At 43.0% G+C, this 24,509-nt stretch overlaps 1 protein-coding gene across 1 annotated transcript in view; it reads left to right on the top strand.

The window, feature by feature from the left end:
• si:dkey-215k6.1 (transmembrane protein 132D) overlaps positions 1–24,509 on the top strand; it is a 285,229-nt gene that overhangs the window by 192,395 nt on the left and 68,325 nt on the right. The window contains exon 5 of the mRNA XM_070546396.1: positions 18,200–18,395. Within this exon, the coding sequence (XP_070402497.1) occupies positions 18,200–18,395 (196 nt within the window). The remainder of the gene's footprint in view (positions 1–18,199; positions 18,396–24,509) is intronic.

The following is a 24,509-nucleotide window of genomic DNA, read 5'->3' as shown; positions in this document are numbered from 1 at the left end:
ATTTTAGCATTAGCATCCTCCACAGGGGATAGGTTATTTTTATATTTACTCATTTTTTTGTATTTAGCAATTTTTGAAAGGAGTCAGTGAGCGTATGTTAGAGGATATTAACCTGAAGCTGAAGAAGATTTAAGAGTTGGTGTAAGCCAACTCATTATTCTTAGTTAATTATTAGGATTAATTTCTCCTTGGGGGTAGTGATCAGTCTTATATCTACCCATTTTTTGTATTTTTTAATCTTGTAATAAACTTTTTGAAAAAGAATCCACATCCCTGATTCTTCCAGGTCCTCTTTAAAGGGACAAGTGGGAGCCCCGACCTGAACAATAAGGAGAGGTAAGCACATTAATTACAGGTTCCTGAATTATCAGGATTTACTTTACGGTTTGTGACAGATTAAGAAAAAGAAACCTTAAGTAAAGAAGCTCGTCTTCTCCTCTCCCGTGAGTAACGAGATGTCTTAGGGATGATAAGCCAAAACATTAGTAGGTTAAAATAGGCTCTGTTTGCAAGTGTGAAAAAGTCTCCGCCAGCGTGGGAAGGGTGGATTAATCAGATTAATTGATAAATCTATGTTAGCCTGATCAACTAACAAGAATCATTTTCTAGTTACCACCGCCCACAAAGCTGACAGAGGCGCAAATTAATCCTAATATAACCCAAAGAATTGTCAGCGACGGATGGCCACCCGCTGAATTTGTCCTAGTATCTAGAACCACTAGATAACGGGAGTATCTAAAAGGAAGTGTGCTCTCACAGAAGAACAAGTATGGCATGTCATTTCTCCTTAAAATAGGAAACTGATTCTAATTAGGGAGTCCAATCCAGGGTCTAGTACAATAAAACTCACCGACGCCCCACAAACCCTGAGAAAGCAGCGCAGTCTTATAAGTTCTAACAGAACCAGGTTTTAAAGGAACCGACAAATGGGGCACGCTCGCGACACTACTACCTGGATAAAAGATGATTGGATTCCATGAAACCCCGCCTCCGCCATGGGATTTCCAATGGCTGCTCACGTCGGCACGTCCCACGAAGCTAGCAGCTAGTGATTAGCATTTAGGCTCCCCTTGTCCCTAGGGTAGGCTTCATATTGGAATGGCACCAGTTTGAAGAAGTAATCTGTCTGAAAACACACTCCGGTACTGGCAGAGCTTTAACAAACAGTCTGTCACATTGTGGTTGTCTTCTGAGAGAACCTGGAAACAAAATCCAGCTACTTTCGTCAATTAAGCGAGTCTTCAGGAAGACTAGACAGGGCTATGCTCCTCTTGCAGACAAAAATCCATTTTTATAGGTTTTATTTAAAGTCCAGACTAGATAAGAAACAAATCGGTTTTTCACATGTGTGGAGATTAAACTCCAGGCTAGCTACACAGAGAGAGTGGGTGTTAGTGTTTACAGTCCTGGGGAGTAGGGATCCTGACTAGAGACTACCTGGATGGGGAGGGGCGGGGCATTGATGACGCATAGCCGGCTACATCCAGCCATCAGCAATAGCTTAGCTCCATTATGCACAGTTGCAGGAAAGAAGCAGCTGAGACAGAGAGATACATGCATGAAGCCAAAAACTGCTTTGGTGCTGCTTTTTATGAGGAAATGAGAATAAAAGATGGTCAGAAGCTCCATAAAGTAGACATTGCATCATATAAAACCTTTAAACCGTCCTTCACAAGTTACCTTTAAACATATTTTGTTTGTTAAGCATGTCAGAAAGTTTTTTTGGGGAAGTGAAGAATAGGACGCTACCCAAGGAATGTACTAAACCATCATGTCCATTCCACCAGACGGGGATGTAATGTACTTTCTCTTTACATATTCAAGCTTCCTATCAGAAATGTGTTGCCCTTTAAACCCAGTTTCTGCGTATTTAGAGGCTCTTTAAGGGCTCCATTAAGCACATCTTAACTAGCTCCTTTAGACTCTCCTGTAACCCTTCCTCTCCACCTCCTTTTTTTTTAATTTTCTTATATTTAAAAGCAGTGTGGATAGTGATGTAGGTTGGCCTTCATTGCTGCTTTTCTCTCTCGTGCCCTCCTTCTCTCGTTACTGTACCGCTCTCTGCTCCTCTACCCAGAGGTTTTCACTCTGTTTGTTGTGATAAATGACTGTTAGATGTGATTTCCCTAGGATCATATCTCTCTCTGGGCCACACACCATAATTAGACGGCACGATTAATAATTCATTCTTCTCTTTTTTTCTCTTCTGGAGTCTGTCAGGGTGCGTATGTGAGTGTGAGTGTGTGTGCGGGCATGTGGAAGTCTGTCGCATGGCATGAGGCTAGGAACGGAGTCGTTTTTAGTTCTGAGGCCTAAACTATCCAGAACTTATAATGACAACAATGAACACGAGTTCACCCTGGAGACGAGGAAATAACACCTCCGCGTTTGATGAAAGGCAGAGTTGTTTAATGCAGTAATCATCAGAAATACTTTCTTTCTGTACTTATCTCAGAGGAATAGTTTTACATAAACAGTGGAGATAAAATTGTGTTTTCACAGAAATATTTTGAAATATGTCCTTTTGCATTAATTACGCCTCTTATAAGAATGAAAGGTGTTTCCCAGCCATTCTGAAGTTTGCCTTTGTTAAAGCGAAGATATTAATAAATGCAATATTATCCACTGTAGATTTCTTCTTTGGTGTGTTAGGAGGAGTACTCGCACCGCTAGTTCAAGTGGAGCAACGACCAAATCGCTCCAGACTCCAAAATCCCAAAACGATTATTCCAGCTTTATTTTAGAAACCTCTACGAATGTCTAAGGTTTTTAAGACGAGGTCCAAATTATTAGGTTAAGTCCTTAAAAGTTCAATTTTTTTTTTATGTAAACCATATTTTAGGATTATTTTAAGGGACCTGCTGTTCTGTCAGCAGGTCCCTTAAAATCAAAATCAAAATGACCGGCTTAGCCGTGGGAGGTGTGCTATTACACTTCTAAAGGATCCGATTTACCACGGCGAAGTTTTAGCGAAAAACATCAGAAAATGTTCATTTTGGTAGCAAATGATAAATTGATTTGGAGGGTGCGCCCTCACAAATGATGCATCCAAACGTCTGGATCGGCCATGAGAAGTGTGATATGTGATGATTTGGGGTTGATCACCCCAACGACACCCCCGTGTATCATTCATTTGGGCTTCTGTAACACGTGGCCTCTGATCTTATGCCTGATGGAAGGTCACTGTTCAATCAATCAATCAATCAAATTTTATTTGTATAGCACCTTCTACAACATTATCCGAAGCCCAAGGTGCTGAACAACATCATTAAAAGGAAAACATTCCCAATACATGGGCATAAAAGCAGGATAAAAACATAAAATCGTAAAATAGCAAGCAAACAGCATTACAGATAAGAGATAACGGAATAAGACCAATCGATAAAAAAAAAAACAAATGTCGGACAAAATAAAATCAAGCATCCGGTTTAAAAAGAAGAATAGTTAAAACCATAATGTTAGGGCAATTCAAGTGACCCTAGCGCTGAAACGCAATCAGATAAAAATGAGTCTTTAAACGACACTTAAAGACTTGAAGGGATGGTGCCTGCCTAATGCTCAGTGGCAATTCGTTCCACAGAGTTGGAGCCAAAATAGAAAAAGCACGACTACCCCTCGATCGAAATTTCGACCGGGGGACCACCAGAAGTTCCTGCTCGGCTGAGCGAAGAGACCGAGATGGGGTATACCTGTTCAAAAGCGCAGTAATGTATGAGGGGGCACTGCCCTGGAGGGCCTTATAAACGAGAGTTAAGATTTTAAACTGAGCTCGATATTTTACCGGAAGCCAGTTCCAAAATGATCTGGTACTTTCTGTCTTTTATTTGTGCTACGTTTATTTGTTCTGTTCATAGAAGGCCTAAAATGGAAATTCTATTGAAGTATGAACATCAAATAGTTAAATAGCATCATTAAAAATCAGCCTGAAAGCCGCGAGTGGATCTTGAGTCGCACGTTGCATAGACCTGCTCTACACCCTAAATGTTGCATCACGTGGTTATTTAAATCTGTTGATGACGCTTAAGTCATCAGCAGCAAAATGTTACGTTTCTACTGCATCTAAGGGTCAAATTCATCATTATTTGATTAGTATTTCTGGTGAAAAAAGACACATAATCCAAAACTTAAAGCTTAGCAAAGATTTGTAAAAGGATTTTGAAATAAATCTTGCAGAATGAGTTTGGATGGCAGCAGTGCGCTTTTGCCAGCTGTTGGTTCCTCAGTTGTGTTAAATGTAAAAGTGAGTTTTAAGTTGATCCTTGTGTGCGTTTCCATTGTACAGGAAAAAAAGACTAAATAAAAACTGTGATGTGGTTAAAACTGTTTGATAAAATCATTTTAGGGTTAGCAGCATTTCTGCTGCTGACGTGTTTTTCCAAAGCAAGAAGTGAGAAACACACTGGTGTGCTGGGTTCAGTGTGCGGCTCGCTGTCTCGCCCAAGCACATTTTGACATGTGAGCAGGAGAACAAGCCCATTGGACCAGCGACGTTTTAACAACAACCTCCTGACCTAATGCCGTCTGTTCCATTAGCTGCATGAATGTAAATCTCTTTATAACGTGTCTCTCAGGTTAAAGGGACTTTGTGTAAATATATATTGAAGATAATAGTCAGGTTGTGGATATTTATCAAATAATAATAATATTCAAATAAAACTAAATGTTCACAGTCCAAACACAATACAACAATCACCAAACTGCCCCCGTAAATTATGATTATTATTTAAATTTCAGCACCTTTTGACCTCCAGATGAGGTCAAAGGAAATAAAATAGGATCAAATCAAAACACATTAAACTGTGCTGTAAATACCATGGCCGACACAACACAGCCGAGGGGAACCACTGACCAGGGGTCTCATTTATCAAACATGGCGTAGAATCCTTACCAAAACCGTACTTAAGCTCAGCAAAAACATGTACTTACTGTACGCCCAGCAGGTGTGTGATCTATCAAACATGGAGGACACACAGCTGCACGCAATCTCCGCTTCATGAATCAGAGACTAACCAGAATGTTTCTCAGCTGCTTTTTAGTCGCATCCCGCCCTCACCACGCCCACTTACTGCCATAAATGGTCAATGCAAAGCGCCTTGTGGACCTCATGCATATACATAAGCCGGCTGTTGCAGCATTTCGATCATGATCAGATCAAGGAAGCGCTATTTCACAAGCAGAAGTTGAGGTACCTGTGGGTGAGGTGGAGAAATGAAAGGAAGTGCTTTTGCAAAACAAATAAGAGAAAATCCACAGAGTGGCACAGCTTTGCTGAAGCCGTCAATGCTGACTTCTTCAGAGAGATCTGTGGCGGAGATAAAAAATGGTCCAATCGGGATTCGATCCCCAGACTCAGCCAAACCCAGTCAGCCAAACCAAGATCCCCCTCATCCAAGTAGCCAGGTCACATGATCAATCGGGTCACAGTGACAGGACACACACTGTCACAGACGCATGATGTTCTGTCTCAATCTGTCCCCCTGCTGATATTCTGCATTCAGTATTCTGCGCTTCAGGCTGTGTGTGTGTATGTGCGTGCGTGTGTGTGCGTGTGGGGGGTCTTGCTCTGTGTGAAAACGAAGCGGTACAAGTGATAAAGCTGCAGGATTTCATAATTGTATCTTCTCAGCAGCAGCACTGCAGGTGCTCTCCATGTCCAGCATGTGCATAAGCCAGGTCCTTAGTCAGCTTATAGTTGTGCACATTTTTCCACCAAGTTTTCTTTCATAAATCCCAAAGTTTGTGTGGAAAGTTGCTTACGCAGTTTTCCGACCCCGTTTTGTGCGTAAGCAAGCTTGATAAATGAGACACCAGATCCTTGCTCCACAGAGCCAGGCACATTTTACATCTCAGACAAGTGATATTTGCTGGAACTAAATTTAACTGATTGACTTTTTGCAGTGTCATGGCTACGTGAGCTATATCTCTAAAGAATGTCTTCTCCTCTCTGAGAAAAAAATCCTGAAAGCACAAAAATATCAAAGAAAATGGAGAACAGCTGTAATTTTCCTCTAAAAATGGGGAAAAGAACCTCATATAGAAAATGAGTTTTTGTGTTTCTATGTCCGTATGTTAGAGCAGTGAGAGAGAGCATGTTTTAGGTGACAACCTCAAAAGTTTCACCTTGTAGTCTAATTTCTGCAGAGGTCTTTTTTTTAAGGGCGAGTGTTGTTTCAGGTGTTTTCCAACCCGGCCCTGCAGATCGGTAATATGACTCTGTATGTGTCTCTCTGTGAGAAACTAAGCAAAATATGATTCATGTGCAAAAGGATCCAATAAAGCGAGAATCAGAACAAACATTATTGCAATCTTCCTAAAAAATACTCAGTCTATCCCACCATAAAATCAAAGATTTCAGGGGAAACTCTGATCAAAGGTAGTCACAGATCTACTTCTGTAATTTTTCTTGCACCTAATTTCTGAACAAATCAGAAGATGTTCAACTGTGATACTGTAGATGCTCGAACTACCCTGAAATCTTTGTATCAAGAAGAGGTTTTTAGGACGTTTGTAAGGTTTAGGGACATTTTAAGAGCATAAAAAAGCAAAATGGTTTATGGTGCAACATGTGTCTACAAATACCCAAGGTGTCTGGACAGGTTGTTTTGTCCAGATTCATTCACTCAGAGGGGAAAAGGTTTCATTTGTAGACTTTTCACATGGCAGGCAAGATTACAGTAAAGGGTTGGATGTCTAACAAGATGGTCACCAGCAGAGGAGTACCACAGGGTACAGTAATTGTACAACTTATTTTGACCTATTATTCTCAACACTTTAGCTGAATCCTGTGGATCTTTTCTGATGATTCTCATTTTTGGATTGGGCTAGAAGCTGGGTGCAGAGAAGTTTTGGTGTTTATGACCAGGAGGTTGGAACAATCAACTCAGCTGAAATGTAAACAAGAGGGAAGAGATGAAAGTTTTTATTGAGAAGTTGAAATGGTCTGACTGCTATTTTAATCTTTAGAGAAGTAGTGATAGAAAACTATAGATCTTTGGAAATTGTTGCCATGATTACGGTTTACATCATAACGTTCTGTTGTGTTGTGTGGAGAGTGCAAATAGTTCTGCAGCCAACTGCTCCAGCAACAGTATCCGAGTTAGTACCTTACAGGCATACTATGCAACTTCTTCTTCTTTGTTAATAATTTTCTTGAGCCAATATTTGGAAAAATGACCTTTCACATGGTTTATGAAATGTCACTCAAATCCCTACCACCCCCTGTGGCCAGTATTTTGCACTTGCAACTTCAGAGTGCCAGTCCAGTCCCTGCTGGATTTAGTGAAAGGGTCCTGACATGCCACTGCTGCTTCCAGCATGTTTCCTGCATCGTTTTGATCTTACACACAGCTGATTTAGTTGATTTAGTGATGAACTGTTAAATTGTTTCTTCATTCAAAATGAGTCTGCTGAGTGTCTTCCTGCTTCACGGATGCTGCTCTAAAACCTTTTATGACATTGTAGTTGGTTTGAACGAATATTTGTGTTGTTGTGGTTCCTTTTCATAGATCTTCATTTTTTATGTTTCCCAAAATTTCAAGACCTGAAATGAAAATTTTGACTCATATTTAATATTTAAATATGTTTATGCATGCATGCATATTTATGCAGAGGAGCAGACAACACACTCGCGTCCCATTCTTGAGCCTCTTCTAAAAGCATTTGCATGTTGCGCACCGGTCCTTGTGAACTTTGTTCTCTTGTGACAACAACAGAGAATGTTCAGTTGGTGGTGAAAAGAGTGACTAAAGAATAACGTTTAATGGGTGAATGATTAAAGCAAACAAGCAGCGTGGATGTGTGTGTCCATGTGTGTTGGAGTCACAGATAGATGTTTTAGGCAGAAACGAGGAAGGTTAGACAGGGATGAGATGAAATCTGTTGGTGATCTGGAAATGGGGGATTACAAATCAGCAAAGTGTCTTTGTGCATTCAGATGGATAGAAATGCAGACAAGAAAGGAAATATAACAAAAGAAAACGCATTGACAGAGAACGTAAAAACAAAAGAACGATAAGCGTGGAACAATGTGGAGGCTGGACACTGAGAACAGAATGGGATCTGTACATCGTTCTCTATCTCGTTTATTCTAGTTCAGGTATAACGGTGAATAAACTGCAACACCTCAAACATCTGAGAGAATCCATCAGACCAGTTGAAACTGTTGGACCTTCCAATTAGGATGCCTCCTGGGTGCCTCGCTTTGAAGAAAATGACAACAACAAAAACAGTTGAAGTTTGAGGCAACAAAGAGCTGCAGATACAATTATTTATTGAGAACAGAGTGGAAAGTATCATGTCTAGTGACGTCAGAGCTCAACAGGGCAGTCCCAGCATTCTTAGAACTAAAGATAAAAAGTGGTTCATTATTCTTCAACTCTTCAGTGGGAAAAATGTGTACTTTTACAGGCTAGCTTGTTTTGTCAAGACGACATGGTCATTCACTGGCCAAATATGAACTTTGTGTTTAAAGGTTTCCAAGAATTCAAAGCCAAGCAGCTTGGGATGTTTAATGTTGCATCGAGTCTGTGCCGTCTCCAACCTGCCTTCTGATCAAACGGGCCTTTTCCAACACGAGAAATGTGATTTAACACGTCCTAAAATTAGACACACACCCTTACACTAGCATGTCCAAACCCACCTCAACGTCAGCTATTTAAATAATGCTAATCACATCAACGTTAGCCAGAGCTACTGCTAATGCTGGCCTGAGCTACTGCTAATGCTGGCCTGAGCTACTGCTAATGTCGGACTGAGCTACTGCTAATGCTGGCCTGAGCTACTGCTAATGTTGGACTGAGCTACTGCTAATGTTGGACTGAGCTACTGCTAATGCTGGCCTGAGCTACTGCTAATGCTGGCCTGAGCTACTGCTAATGTCGGACTGAGCTACTGCTAATGCTGGCCTGAGCTACTGCTAATGTCGGACTGAGCTACTGCTAATGCTGGCCTGAGCTACTGCTAATGTCGGACTGAGCTACTGCTAATGTTGGACTGAGCTACTGCTAATGTTGGCCTGAGCTACTGCTAATGCTGGCCTGAGCTACTGCTAATGTCGGACTGAGCTACTGCTAATGCTGGCCTGAGCTACTGCTAATGCTGGACTGAGCTACTGCTAATGTTGGACTGAGCTACTGCTAATGTTGGACTGAGCTACTGCTAATGTTGGCCTGAGCTACTGCTAATGCTGGCCTGAGCTACTGCTAATGCTGGCCTGAGCTACTGCTAATGCTGGAGTGAGCTACTGCTAATGTTGGACTGAGCTACTGCTAATGTTGGCCTGAGCTACTGCTAATGCTGGCCTGAGCTACTGCTAATGCTGGCCTGAGCTACTGCTAATGCTGGCCTGAGCTACTGCTAATGTCGGACTGAGCTACTGCTAATGCTGGCCTGAGCTACTGCTAATGTCGGACTGAGCTACTGCTAATGCTGGACTGAGCTACTGCTAATGTTGAACTGAGCTACTGCTAATGCTGGCCTGAGCTACTGCTAATGTCGGACTGAGCTACTGCTAATGTCGGACTGAGCTACTGCTAATGCTGGCCTGAGCTACTGCTAATGCTGGCCTGAGCTACTGCTAATGCTGGCCTGAGCTACTGCTAATGTTGGACTGAGCTACTGCTAATGCTGGCCTGAGCTACTGCTAATGCTGGCCTGAGCTACTGCTAATGTCGGACTGAGCTACTGCTAATGTCGGACTGGGCTACTGCTAATGCTGGCCTGAGCTACTGCTAATGTTGGACTGAGCTACTGCTAATGCTGACCTGAGCTACTGCTAATGTCGGACTGAGCTACTGCTAATGTCGGACTGAGCTACTGCTAATGTCAGCCTGAGCTACTGCTAATGCTGGCCTGAGCTACTGCTAATGTTGGACTGAGCTACTGCTAATGTTGGACTGAGCTACTGCTAATGTTGGCCTGAGCTACTGCTAATGTTGGCCTGAGCTACTGCTAATGTTGGCCTGAGCTACTGCTAATGTTGGACTGAGCTACTGCTAATGCTGGCCTGAGCTACTGCTAATGTTGGACTGAGCTACTGCTAATGTCAGCCTGAGCTACTGCTAATGCTGGCCTGAGCTACTGCTAATGTTGGACTGAGCTACTGCTAATGTTGGACTGAGCTACTGCTAATGCTGGCCTGAGCTACTGCTAATGTTGGCCTGAGCTACTGCTAATGTTGGCCTGAGCTACTGCTAATGTTGGACTGAGCTACTGCTAATGCTGGCCTGAGCTACTGCTAATGTCGGACTGAGCTACTGCTAATGTCGGACTGAGCTACTGCTAATGCTGGCCTGAGCTACTGCTAATGTTGGACTGAGCTACTGCTAATGTGGGACTTAGCTACTGCTAATGCTGGCTTGAGCTACTGCCACCAACCTTGTCAGACAAAAGGAAAACAAAAGGTTGTTGGAGTACCACTCATGTTCCAGAATGTACTGGAAAGATCTAGCCTAGAAATCTAGATAGATAATAGCAGCGAGATGATTCGCCTTTGCATGTCTGAGGAGCCATGCTCCACTGGAATCTCTGCAGCCCCGGCCAGTTTGTTGGCGTGCTAATCACAGCAGTCTGTTTTGTGGGCCAATCACTGCGCTCTATGGGCTTGGTTGGCAGGATGTTACTGCGACTGAGTGGAACTAAAATGGCGACGGTTAATTTGAAACGGCTTTGGTATCATCTTTGGACTTTTTAGACTTGGGCTTTTGTTTGAGTTGACAGCAGACAGGGTACTTTAGTCCTTTATTTAGAAAAAGGATGTATTTACATCTACTTTGACAGTGTATGGTAGACTAGTGAGTGCGTCATGTTGTCTGTTGTCCAGTAGCATGCGGAGACATGCTAAAACAATAGTTTTTAAGCTTTGACTTAAGTTTAATGTGTGTTTGAATAAAAACGTCTACCTTTAGGAGAAGTGAAACGCTGAGAATCACTGTGTCAGGGTGTCTTTCCCCAGCAGCTCGGTACTATTGATTTGTCCTCCTGTCTTCTATCAGCTCTCTGCTTCAGAACAGATGTTTGGAGGTTATGTTGACACATTTTAATGACTAGTTAAGTAATGTAGTGTATGCAGGCGCTTCCTTGTATCAAAATTCACTTTATATTAGAGTGAAAGCTGCATTAATCTTTGGAGCCTGCGCATGTAGGATACAATATGTGTGTGCTGGTTCAAACGTGAACGTTAGCCTGAATCTGTCCTTTGTTTCTGCAAGCTCATTCCCCACGAGTCCCCTCTGTCCTCCTGGTGACAACCTCACTGGAATCTTGACAGCTCAGAAACACACACACACTCCCTCCATCTCACACCCGCATGTGCAAATACACTCCCACTTCGTTTCTGCATGCAATGATGTATTTGAAGTGAAAGAGTTCAATAAAAATAACAATTAGGTAAATGTTTCTGAAAAACATTACTTTTTAGCTTTCTGTTTGTAAAATCTTTCGATAAAATGTTTACATGTAAATATGTCTGTCAACAACCCTCAACATTCATTAATATTCATTAAAAGTTGTGTCCAGCGAGCATGAATAATCTCCATAGAACTTTAAACCAAATCAAAGCTCGACTTTTCATTTATTTAATATGCAGTCTTATGTTTATCATGTTCTGTGTATTAATCAGTTTAATGCATTATTTGTGCAGCATAGTAGGTATTTGTTGCAGGTAAGCAAATCAACCAAATACAACGTATACTTTGTAGAAGTGTGCAATTTGTAATTTTAATGTCATTATCTGCAACAGATGCTGCGATCACAGAAATCTATATTTCACATGCAAAAGGTGTTTTAGTAACATTTTATAGTATAGAGTCGTATAAATCCAGCGACATTTCAATACGACGGGTTTAAAATAGATCAGTCTCTTTTTTCTCCTGAAACCTTTTGACTTTTTGAAACTGATCCAACAGCTGATCAGTGGAAGCTAAGCCCAGGTAAAAGGACTCAAAGGTGTGTTTGCTGGATTGATGTTTGCTTCCACATTGCAGCCAAGGGCACATTGAGCTGAAGGCACTAAGAGCAAAATGCTGATAGACTGCCAGGCGGGGACTTAAAACACACGCGGTGATATTTTTACACGAGCGATCAGACGCGGTTTTGGGGTCAGTCCAAAGCTAAACCTCACAGGTCTTCTGAGGCTCTGTGTTGTCTCTGAGTCCAGTTGTCCCTCGCAGGTTCAGACGGGTTTCTCTGTGGAGCTTCTCCCCACGCAACCAAACCCTCACTCACAATCCATCCATCCATCCGTCTGTCTGTCCATCCATCCATCCACTCACCCATCCATCCATCCATCCGTCCGTCTGTCCATCCATCCACTCACCCATCCATCCATCCATCTGTCCATCCATCCATCCACTCACCCATCCATCCATCCATCCATCCACTCAGCCATCCATCCATCCATCCATCCGTCCGTCTGTCCATCCATCCATCCACTCACCCATCCATCCATCCATCCATCCACTCAGCCATCCATCCATCCATCCATCCATCCACTCAGCCATCCATCCATCCATCCGTCCGTCCGTCCATCCACCCATCCGTCCGTCCGTCCATCCGTCCGTCTGTCTGTCTGTCTGTCCGTCCCTCCATCCATCCATCTGTCCGTCCATCCATCCGTCCGTCTGTCTGTCTGTCCGTCCGTCCGTCCGTCCGTCCACCCATCCGTCCGTCCGTCCGTCCGTCTGTCTGTCTGTCTGTCCGTCCCTCCATCCATCCATCCATCCATCCATCCACCCGTCCATCCATCCGTCCGTCCATCTATCCATCCATCCATCCATCTGTCCGTCCATCCATCCGTCCGTCTGTCTGTCTGTCTGTCCATCCATCCATCCATCTGTCTGTTCGTCCATCTTCTCAACAGTTTTATAATTTTGTTTTCTAAAAGAATAACACACACACACACACACACACACACACACACACACACACGCACACACACACACGCACACACACACACACGCGCACACACACACGCGCGCACACACACACACGCACACACACACACGCGCACACACACACACACGCGCACACACACACACACACACACACACACACACACACACACGCACACACACACACACACACACACGCGCACACACACACGCGCGCACACACACACACGCACACACACACACGCGCACACACACACACGCGCACACACACACACGCGCACACACACACACACACACACACACACACACACACACACACGCGCACACACACACACGCACACACACACACACACACGCACACACACACACACACACACGTGCACACACACACACACACACGTGCACACACACACACACACGCCCGCACGCACACACACACACACACACGCCCGCACGCACACACACACACACGTGCACACACACACACGCCCGCACGCACACACACACACACACACACACACACGTGCACACACACACACACGTGCACACACACGCCCGCACGCACACACACACACACACACACACGTGCACACACACACACACGCCCGCACGCACACACACACACACCCGCACGCACACACACACACACACACACACACACACACACACGTGCACACACACACACGCCCGCACGCACACACACACACACACACGTACACACACGCCCGCACGCACACACACACACACACGTGCACACACACACACACACACACGCCCGCACGCACACACACACACACACACACACACACACGCCCGCACGCACACACACACACGTGCACACACACACGCCCGCACGCACACACACACACACACACGTGCACACACACACACACACCTGCTGTCAGCCAGTGGCTGTGCAGGTGCTGAGGGGAAAATGCTGCTAAGTGACACCTTCCTCTAAGCAAAAAGAAAAGAATTGTTCTTTTGTCACGTTTTCTTCTTTTCTCATTTCCATCCTTCTTTTCCTGTCTTGTCTCCTCCCAGGGGATGCTTCCCTTTTCCGTCCTTGCCAGCGGTAGATGTCTGTTGGTGCATGAGTGTATATGTTTGTTCTCCGTTGTCCTTTGAATTTCCCCTGAGACCACCACTTTCCTACGGTGTTCTTTGATAATGCACCCTGTCCTCGCAGCACTGCCTACGTGGAACGACTGGCTGTGTCTATGTTTTAAAGACTGGATTTGTGGTCTGGACGTAGAGATTGTATTTATTCCTTCACCCCCTGCTTCTCTTCAGGCGGACGGACCAATAAGAGGTCACCAAACGGGTCTGAATTACAGAAGATCCACCGGCAGCTAAAGTCACCAGACAAAGTGTTTCTTTTTGTTAGAATAAAACAGAATTTTGTCTCTATTTGAGGCGCCTACCAAAGCATCACTATTTTCTGTCATCATTGCAGACATGACTCTGGTCCGCCATGGTGAATGTACTGCTGTGTATTTGTATTTGTGTTGTGTTTATTTACTTCAGAGGCTTAACACACATTCCTCTTTCATCTTGGTCTTCCTTTAATAACTTGTGTAAACATGTTCACGTCAGACTGCTCTGCATTCTCCCATCTGTTCAGTGTCAGCCACCAGGTATCTGTGGCACTTGTTTATTTTCTATATTATTTATTTATATATTTAATTACTTAATCATTTATCTTTTGGTGGAGGTTGGGTGGTGTTGCGGTTGACAAATTCAAAGGAAGTGGTATTCTGACCAATCACAGGCCTGCGATTTACGTCACTTTCAACGAACAAGTCAAGAATCCCCCTCTGTGGATTTGCCACAGAGCCTTTGGGTTGATGCGCGCTAGCGCTGCGTCTCTCTGTCAGCCAACGTGATGGACAAGTATACGCCAGGCTTTAGAGTAAACTGTCAGTCACACACACACACACACCTGAACTGCCACACCTTTAAACGCTGACTCGTGGAAATGAAGTTGATAGAAAAATAAAACTGTTCGTAAATTATTTAACCCAAATCTCAGCGACCAGAGAAAGTCCCCGAGGTTTGCACAAAGAAACTGGGAACTCTTGCAAACGTTCTGAAGCATTTGAGGAATTCCCTTCATGAATGCTGCTTGCACTTTGGCACCAACTCTTCTAGCCATGTGGGAACTCCAAGGCATGCTCACAGAAATGGTCACGGTGCAAAAACCTCTGAATTCCTAATAATCAAGTTTGCAGATATTTATTCTCTGATTGATAAAATGTGTAGAATAAATGTTGGGAATGAAACTCAGTAGTGGGACACAATCATGTAAAAGGTTGTCAACATTAAAGATGGAGCTGCAAACACGATTTTATCTGACTGCCTGGAAACAAGGTCACTTAACTGACGGCTAAATAGATAAAGAGACAGAAAACAAGTCAATAATTTCTCCTAATCAGCTCCGAGACTCTAGAAATAGGCAGTCCAAGCAGTGCTCTCAGAAGACGCTCGCTGCTGCCAGAGGAGAGTTATTTTAAGCCTGTCCTTGTTTGGTGCTAAGCTACTAATCTGTTGTTACAAAACAAAATCAAAACCCATTTTCCAGCGTAAATTTTCAGCTTTGGAAGTGTTAAAGGAGATGTCTTATTAGACAGCTTTCTTATAAATCACATTTGATTAGTTATAGCAGACTGCTGCTGCAGAGGTGTCTCTATTTCCTAACATTAAACATTATTGTCTAGCAGCACGGAAGTTCATGAGGTGTGTGTAAGATGTTAGATGGTACAAATAACACTTAAGGTCTGGGATCTTTTAACCGACGTCCGATACCCTGATGTTCTCTAACACACACACACACACACACACACACACACACAGTGTATATATGAAAAAAGTAGAATTCTGTCCATGTTTCTGCTCATTCTGGACTGTTTCTTGTTTTTAAGCTTTCTTCATATTTTTATTTTTCAGTATCAATATTTTCAATATTTTTTGTGTATCACTAATCATCAAACAACATTAACTGTAAAAGTGCTCTAGTGATTTGGCTGCAGAACAGAAAAAAAGCCCATGTTCATCTAAATGTGTAGATCGTACATTAGTGTCGGTAACCGGGGCGGTAGCCACACGTCTCCTCGGTGAAAACGAGCCTAGAAGTTGTGAAAAAGCGTGAACTTCTGCAGCGGCTTCATTTGGTTGGTTTTTAGTGCTCTGTGTGTGTGTGTGTGTGTGTGTGTGTGTGTGTGTGTGTGTGTGTGTGTGTGTGTGTGTGTGTGTGTGTGTGTGTGTGTGTGTGTGTGCTAGAGGACAGTGTAATATTGTTTCAGAGCCTAGTGCTCGGGACGGAGCTAACACCTGAATGAACCTGTCACTGCAGACACATTGCTTTTTCAGCTCCAGTGATTACACTGCACCAAAACACACTCAACAATTTTTGGACAGTTCCTTGTACAAGTGTGTGTGTGTGTGTGTGTGTGTGCGTGCGTGTGTGTGTGTGCGTGCGTGTGTTGCATTGGTTGGACAGAGGGAGGAGCGTGTTGCACGTGCACTGTCTGTGTTTGCGTGTCTTCGAGAGTGAGAAGACAGCAACAGAGAGTGAGAGTGACAGGGTATTGTGTCTCGGTCTGCATGTGTGTACACCTGTGTAGTGTTTGCAGGTTATCCGTGTAAAATTTCAAATGGGGGCGGTGCTAATGTGTCCTTTCAGATTAAACAACACGGAACATGGCGGTTGCAAAGAATACGTACTTACACGGAGGACTCTAAATAAAACGTCTAATATCTTTGTTTCCATCATGAATGTCTTCTTTCTCACTTCATCATGTCATCAGTTTTTGTTGATAGCAAACCTCATTACAACATGAAGGGCAATCATCTTTTCTCTTATTCAACACAGTGCACTAATTCGATGTTGTTTACCTTTAGCCGTCATGTTTCGGCCGAACGTCCGCCTTCGTCAGAGCAGCCAGCTGTTCGTGGCGTTGCTTCCGTTTACGTGGGGGCAGCAGAGGACGATGTCGCCCTCCGCGTACTCCTGTGTGACGTACTGTAATGAAAAATGATGTTCTGCTGGTAAAAACATAAAATAAAATGAGAAAGCTACAGAGTTTTTAAAGATAAATACAATGAAAATGCATTTTATTGTCACTTGACTGATGAAAACACGATTATTGATATTTCAGTACGGTTTAGATTGCTGCTTTGTCTGTGTCGGACTCTGATATCTGAAGGGAACTGCAGAACAAGCAGCTCTCCTCTAAAGGAGCGCTATAATAACTACCTGATTTCAGGTCTGGTCTGATAAGAGACCCAAGCGACGGTGGATACAGGAGACAAATGATGACAGGGAGCCTGGCACGATGGGGAAGTGAACGAGGTCAAGGGGAGCTGACATCCATCAGTTTCTCCTCCTTAATCCAGCTTTGTAACACATCACTCACCCCGTCTCTGCAGACTAACGCACGGCGTCCCTCAGACAGACAGCAGGTACCAGCCCAGCTGCTGGATCTGACCTGTAATTTACAGCATCGTGTGTGTTTTTTATCTCATAGGCTTAAACATGTTTAAACTGGGTTGTGGATATGTTTTGGGTGTTGATGGATTACAACAGTTTATGTGTTTAGTTTTGTTTTCATGGAGCGGTCAGTCGACCAGCAACAGAATGATTGTTGGTTACTGAACTGAATCTAGATTAGTATCGCTCTCGTCGCTGTGGAACAGTCGGCGGTGGAGTGTGTTGAACGTTTTACCGTTTGTGTTGCACTGAGTGTGAACTGGGAGTATTTGCTGTTGGTATCTGAACCCGTAAGAGGTTTTGTCTCATTGTGACGAACACACGTTAGGCGTATCGAGTTTTATGTCTCTTTGCTCTCAAAGTAACATCAACGCACCCTGCTGGGATTAGTTTTGTACGTCCTTCAATTCCTGTCAAGCAATTTTAACTGATTCTAAACCTGACCACAGTCCCTCCAGTCATGTGTGTGTGCGTGTGCGTGTGTGTGTGTGTGTGTGTGTGTGTGTGTGTGTGTGTGTGTGTGTGTGTGTGTGTGATAGTGTGCGTGTGTGTGTGTGTGTGTGTGCGTGTGTGTGTCTGTGTGCGCGTGACCGTGTGTGTGTGTGTGTTCTAGTTGTGTTAAGTTCTAACTTTCATTTTAAGAACTCAGAGGAAAATTTAAACTAATTTCTAGACAAATGATTGTGTTGAGAGCACAATTTTATGCTAAAACCTTTGAAAATGCTCATCCTCGCTTTCTGTGTTCCCTGATTGTCAAAGAATCATAAGAAACCAATAAATATGTTGAATACTTCCCTCAGACGTTTTCTTCTTGCTTTTGCAGCTTAGACAGCTCCTCGTACAAGGTGATGCAGCTGGACTTTGAGGTGGACAACGTGATTAACTTGGTGCCGACGCAGACTCTACACTGGACGGTGGAATACCCCTCCAGCACACAGACGGCTCCAAGGCAAGTGGAGAAAGTCTCGCACCTCTACATCAGCAACGCCGACATCCAGGGCATCGTCCCACTGGCTCAGGTGAGTTTGGATTTACCAGATTATCTTCCTCCTCCTATCAGCCATCTTGTTGATTGCTGGCCTTACCCTGTATCTCCAGGGTAACCGACGTTTTAAAGGTCATGTCTTTCACCCCTGGCTGTTGCTACAGATCCTCTAGGCACACATGAGTGTTCACACAAGCGCAATGAGCAGGCTTGTTCCTAAAACGTTTATAAGTTATCAGCGGCGTTGTGTGGAGGCAGACTTGTAACTGAAAGCTTTTCTTCACTCGTCATCAAACTTGCTTTTTAGTTTCATTCCATCTAAACCGTTATTACTGTTTAATCTGAAGTCAGTTTAAAAAGACGAACCACATTCTTTCATGTAAGATTCTATTTCAATGCTCCACTTCAGGTTGAAGATTCTATTTTCTACTCTATTTGGGTAAAGCACCACCGTTATGTTACGTGTTCACAACTCATAGATGGAAGTTCTTCTTTCAGCTCAACCTCGGGCTAAAACGAGGAGCTCCCGTTTCCATTAGCACCGAGGTAGAGCTAATCTGGCCTGATGTCCCTCCTTCAAACAGCAAAGCCCCGGTGACAAAACCCAGTTTTCTCAAGAGTTCTGCTCTTTACGGAGAATCTGATCAGAACTGGGAAGGCTCGCAACTTTTGTAAATGGAGTCAGTTAAAAACATTCCCACCGCCATAGTCATTATTATTATGGATGCTTTTACTCGTGCTGTTTTCTATGGAAGTGGATGAGGGCCCGACTTTCAACTTTTCTTTTGCTAAAGAAAAACTACTTATTAACACAAGTAAAGCTATGCAATTAATCTTACTGTAAAGGAGACGTGTTGTGCTAAACTCACCATTTAAATCCTTTTGTGCTGCCACGTGCATCTTTTCTGCTTCTATAAACACTCCAGACCTGAAAAATTTCCATCCATCTGTTTACTTTCAGTGTTTGGTGTCAGGACCTGTGTGCCTAAAACAAGCCGTTTCAAAAAGTCCCTGTTTGTGATGTCACAAATGGGGAAATTATAGTGGAACTACCTCTGACCTGCAAGACAGGTGCTCCCGGATATCAGAGCTTCTCGACCTTTAGCAGCCTGAGTGGGAATGGGTGTGAGTGGTCAGCTCCAGCTAGGTTGATTTCTTAAAGTGACAGAGTTCTGACATGGCTCATTATGGAAGGTACTGAAAATATCAAGTATGAAAAATCACTGATATTACTTCATCTGAAAGGGGTTTATTGCAAATATCTTCAGAAACTTGCAACTTAAAGGAGTATTTTCTAATTTTCCTTTAGCCAGTATGTGCTAAACTGAGTCTTTACAGGGTTAATGAAAGGCCATCTAGCCCTTATCACCTCTTGTGGCCAGAATATTCCACTTGCAACTTCAGACTGGCAGGCTGCTCTGTTGGGACTTAAAATTGAGCTGACTTACGTGGTACTGCAGTCTGGTTCTAGCATGTTCTAGATCATGAACACAGCTGACAAGTTTCATTTAGTGATCTATCACTCCTGTAGACACTAATGAAGGCTGGGGAGACATTCCAGCTGTTAGATTAAGGTGTTATCCTTAAACTTAAATTCAAAAAAGGAAAAGGAAAACTTTTGGGTGTTTTAGTCGCTTAAATATATTTATTTAATCAGATAAATATTTATTTTGCCATTTTTATTGTATGAAACAAGAATGATTATGAGACACAACAGCAAATCCTTCCTAACAGTTGTCCCATGACATTTAAACAAGTATTTATTAAAACAGGCGTTCCCAACCCGCGTTCTATACACAAGCATCAGACTGACTGATTTTCATAAAAACAAATACACGCCGGAGCAAACAGCAACATTTTTCTGTGCGTACTCATATCTGCACAACCAATTTTCTATTCCTCCCTTCATCTCGCTTTTGGCTCTCTCCTTAGGTAAAAGCATCGAAATAGCTCCTATTACAAGCCATTTGGGCTTCCTGATTTGTTTACCAGCGCTCTCGGCCAGGTGTTGATTATTGGTTGGTTGTTTAAGGTGTGTGTCACTGAGAGGGGTTGTTGTGATAGGTCGCCAAGATGAAAGCTTCATTTTTCTCTGGTCTTTGAAGTAAGGAAAAGTAAAGGGATGGAATTAAGAGCCGGAGGCGTATCTTCAAAGAGAGCTACATGTGAAAGCTCTAAGAGTTTTACATCGTCCAGTTTAAACAATTTCACATCTGAGAACCAGACTTTGTACAAATCAGAAATACAACTATAGTAAATTGTCGAATTTCTCTCTGAGCTGTTTGAAAAACCGCCTGAAAGCTTGGCTTCTCAGATAATTGCATCAGGTGTGCTTTCTGCTGGTTTAGAAAAACTGTTGGTGTGATCCGACTCCACCTCAGCCATCAGCTGCCACCTCTGTGTTAAGAGTCAGCTCATCAACAGAGCTGATGGGTCGGTACAGGGTAGAGTTCTGGTTTTTAAAGCAACTATCAAGTAATGCCTTCAAAAATAGGCCCCTGTTCAACATTTAATACCACATAACCAGTTAAGTCTCTCTGAAGGTGGAAAACATAATCCCATTCTGGGAAATGAGAGATTATTAGTCATTTTTCTTTAGTGCGGGCAAAGAAAAAAAGTTTTATTTCTGCGTATAACTGAGAGGTGAGTTTAGGGAGACAAAAGGAGAACCACAGGAGATGGAAAATAAGCCAACAGACATTAACTAATTAAATTTAATTAGGAGAATCATTTAGTACGGTTAAGATGAATGTTGCTTTTTGTCGCTGGTGTCTGTAAATACCCAAACATCGTTCTTCCTCCTTTGCTTTTTTCCTTTGTTGTCTTCACACACACATAATTAGCATTAGTCAAAATGTTGAAACATGACCACTTACCAATGGCGTATCAAACCGTTTTTTATGAAACCAAACCCACGATTAATAACAGTTTCAGCACCAAGGACAGCTCCACAGAGTATGCTTAGTTGTGTTCTGTTTTTTAGATTATTTTGCATTTAGATGCTAATATTTTACCCAATTAACAGAAAGCATCTCTCTGTTAGCCTGGCAAGCCAGACAACGCTCCGTTGACGGCTCTCGGTTGTGTGTGTGTGTGTGTGTGTGTGTGTGTGTGTGGGGGGGGGTGTTCTACCGTTGTCTTTCAAATGATCTCCGCATTCCACTGGACAATGAATGTGACATCCTCTTGTTTCACTCTGTTGCATCATCCCACCCACCAGGCATATAGAGTGCCCTGATTGGCCCACAAAGCGGATAAAGCTCTGTGATTTTTTCACTAAGCAGATAGAGCACTATGATTGGCCCACCATTATGGACCAATCACAGCTCTTTATGTGTTTGAAACCCCTCTAGAGAGCTGTGATTGGCCAGCCAGAATGCTGTTGGGGCTGCAGAGGTTCCAGTGGAGCGTTCCTAGACCAAACTTTGCAAAGCAAGAATTTGGTCTAGTTCACTAAGCCATCTCTCTGTGGCAGTTACCTGGTAACGTGGGCAGAAAGGAAGTAAAAGCAGGTGAACCGAACCGTAACCCTTACCCAGCCGGTAGACAACTAGAACACAAACATGAGTCAACAATTTACTTTGTTTCTTGTGGTCTTGGAGGTCCTTTAGTTTTTGTAGATTGGACAATTTTAATGTTCCTTGGCTTCCCTTCCCATTTCCCATGAGATGTTTAATTTTTACCTGTTAGTAAAAGTCTTCTGTTGCTTTTCACCAACATTTCTCTCTAAAGAAAACATGTAAACATCCCCATCTCCTCTCTTTACCTTCATCCCTTCTCCTTCACCCCAGGCTTTTTCTTTTATTTTGTGGTCTTCACTTCTGCTACGCTATCTGCCCCGTTGCGTCTTCATCCTCTGTCTCTGACCCTTTTTATTTCTCTACAGAGCTTCACCTCTCTCAGAGGCTTTGCTGTGTAATTAATTCTTAATTAGAACACATGTTTATCTTTGTTGCTTTAAGATGCTCGTGCGTACGTGGGCATGTGCAGACCTCTTAGCAGGGCAGTTATGCTAAGTGGCTTCTTAATTTACCTCTCTGATTTGTTCTGTGTAAAAGGAAGTTAGTCAGCACGAAAAAGAAACTGAAAAATCAATAGTTTGTTGATGAAACCACACAAGCACACACAATGTTCAAGCTCAATTATAGATTTAGCATTTTCACTGTCTGGCTGTTCATTAAAAGCATTCTTTCCATCCTGTTTCTGTTGTTTTTCTCCTCTTTCTTGACTTTGTGTCTTGATCTATTGTTTTCTAAACATCTTTATTTTCTGAGTGTTTGTCTTCCTGCAATGGTTCAAATAGGTATTTCTTAATTTACACTGACATTCAGGAAAATGCAGCAAAATCAGTCACGTGCCCTCCCTAAGACGTGTCCATCACTTTCCCTGCACCCAGCTAGGATTGAACTTGTTTCTGTCACAGAAAAGCCTTTTTTGTTGTTGTTGCTAAATCCCAAGGTCCCCTAAACATTTTATTCATTTATTTACTGTCCCAAAAAAATCATAAAGTTTAGCAGATTTGGTGCACATGTGTGACTCACACGGTCTTATGATTACGTTACTGCTGTAGAGATTTTCTTATCAGATAATCCTACCATGTGTGGTGTGTTAGAGTGCTCTGGTCCGTTCAGAAGGACGTTGGAACCGCTCCGATCATAAATCCAGACTTTCAGACATGATGGATTGTCTTGGTCTGGTTTTCTGTGATAGACAAACATGTTGCCTGTGACGTGTAGCCAATCATAAAGCAAGGCGATGGAGGCTCACTGTGCTTCCCTCTGCCACCATGTTTGTTTACTTGAAAGTCATGTTTGATATTGCATCATTTCCTGTCTCAGCGGTAAATGCCCTTGAGCAAAAGCAGGTTGTGTGCAGTGTGTGGTTTTTGCTGCGATGCACACCACACACTGTAGAACCAGAACTCGTACGTCTGACGTGTATTATCGACATGCGAGGTGTCATTGTTTTAAAAACCCTGATGTGTTAACTGGACTTTAGAATTTTAGGCTAAACCAATACGTTATTAAAATGTCAGTTAATGCTGGAGAGTGAAACGTGTTGCAAACTAAAACCAGGAGAAAAAGAAAAACTGTTTCTATTAGAAAACTGCAATTATCAAAATCAAATGTGTGACTTTTTCTACGAAAATCTAAAAAGTAGAAGTTGACTTTAGCATCAAATTATAATGAACAAAGATCAGAGATGTGTTAACGCTTAGCAGTTTCTTATGAAATGTCCACAAATGGTCAGTTTTAGGTCCAGTTTGACCGTCCAACATCCGGTCAACAAGGAGACACGAGACTGCACGTGTTCCCTTTAAATCAGCCTGCCTTCATCCCACCAGCGGGAGCTCAGAGCCTGCAGCTCTGAACACGGATAACGAAATCACAACAATAACATTCTCTCCTCAAGGTCCCTCACAGAGCACTCCTTTTGTCTAAGACTTCTTGCTTCACAGACAAAAGACGAAAGAAGATTTAAGAATTAATTATGAACTTCTAAAACTTATAAGCTAGATAATCAGTAAATAAATGTTTGTTTATGGCTACTTATAATAATTATAAAATAATGAAATGTTTCATTAATCTGTGCTTAATGACTGATCACATGTTTACTTGACGAGGTCGTCACCATTTGCACTCACACCAGAACAAAGTCAGGTAAAGTTAAGCCCATGACACATAGATAGCCTTTACCCAGATCAGAGCCTCCGGATCAAAGAAGGCGTGTTTCTGAGTTTCTTGGTAATATTCCTCAAACTTGTCAACCTCTGGTTGGCTACACACCCATAACATGAGAACATTAGAACCAGATTACTCTGGTTTTTCCTCGGTTCTAGAGAAGCTTCAGACCGGCCATCTGAAGCAAAACCTCTTTAACCATCAAAGCTTTTGATACGCCGTCAAAACCTTTTTGCACCTGAGAAGCTGACACCGCAACGGTTCCTGCAGAACAAGCTGATGTCGTTTAGACTCCTTCAGAGTCCCAGACGCGCGGTTCCATCCGTCTGTTGTGACCTGGAGACAACTCTAAGACCGGTTTAGTGGGACCGCAGTTTCTTCTACAGACCTCGGTGCCGGGAAGTCCGAGGACTTCAATATTCCGGATCTATCACGAGGGTCTTCGAGTGGGTATGTAGACATGGCAG

This window comes from Nothobranchius furzeri, chromosome 17 (assembly GCF_043380555.1).
Source record: "Nothobranchius furzeri strain GRZ-AD chromosome 17, NfurGRZ-RIMD1, whole genome shotgun sequence".
Classification (NCBI taxonomy): domain Eukaryota; kingdom Metazoa; phylum Chordata; class Actinopteri; order Cyprinodontiformes; family Nothobranchiidae; genus Nothobranchius; species Nothobranchius furzeri.
This window is presented reverse-complemented; position numbering and strand designations above follow the sequence as displayed.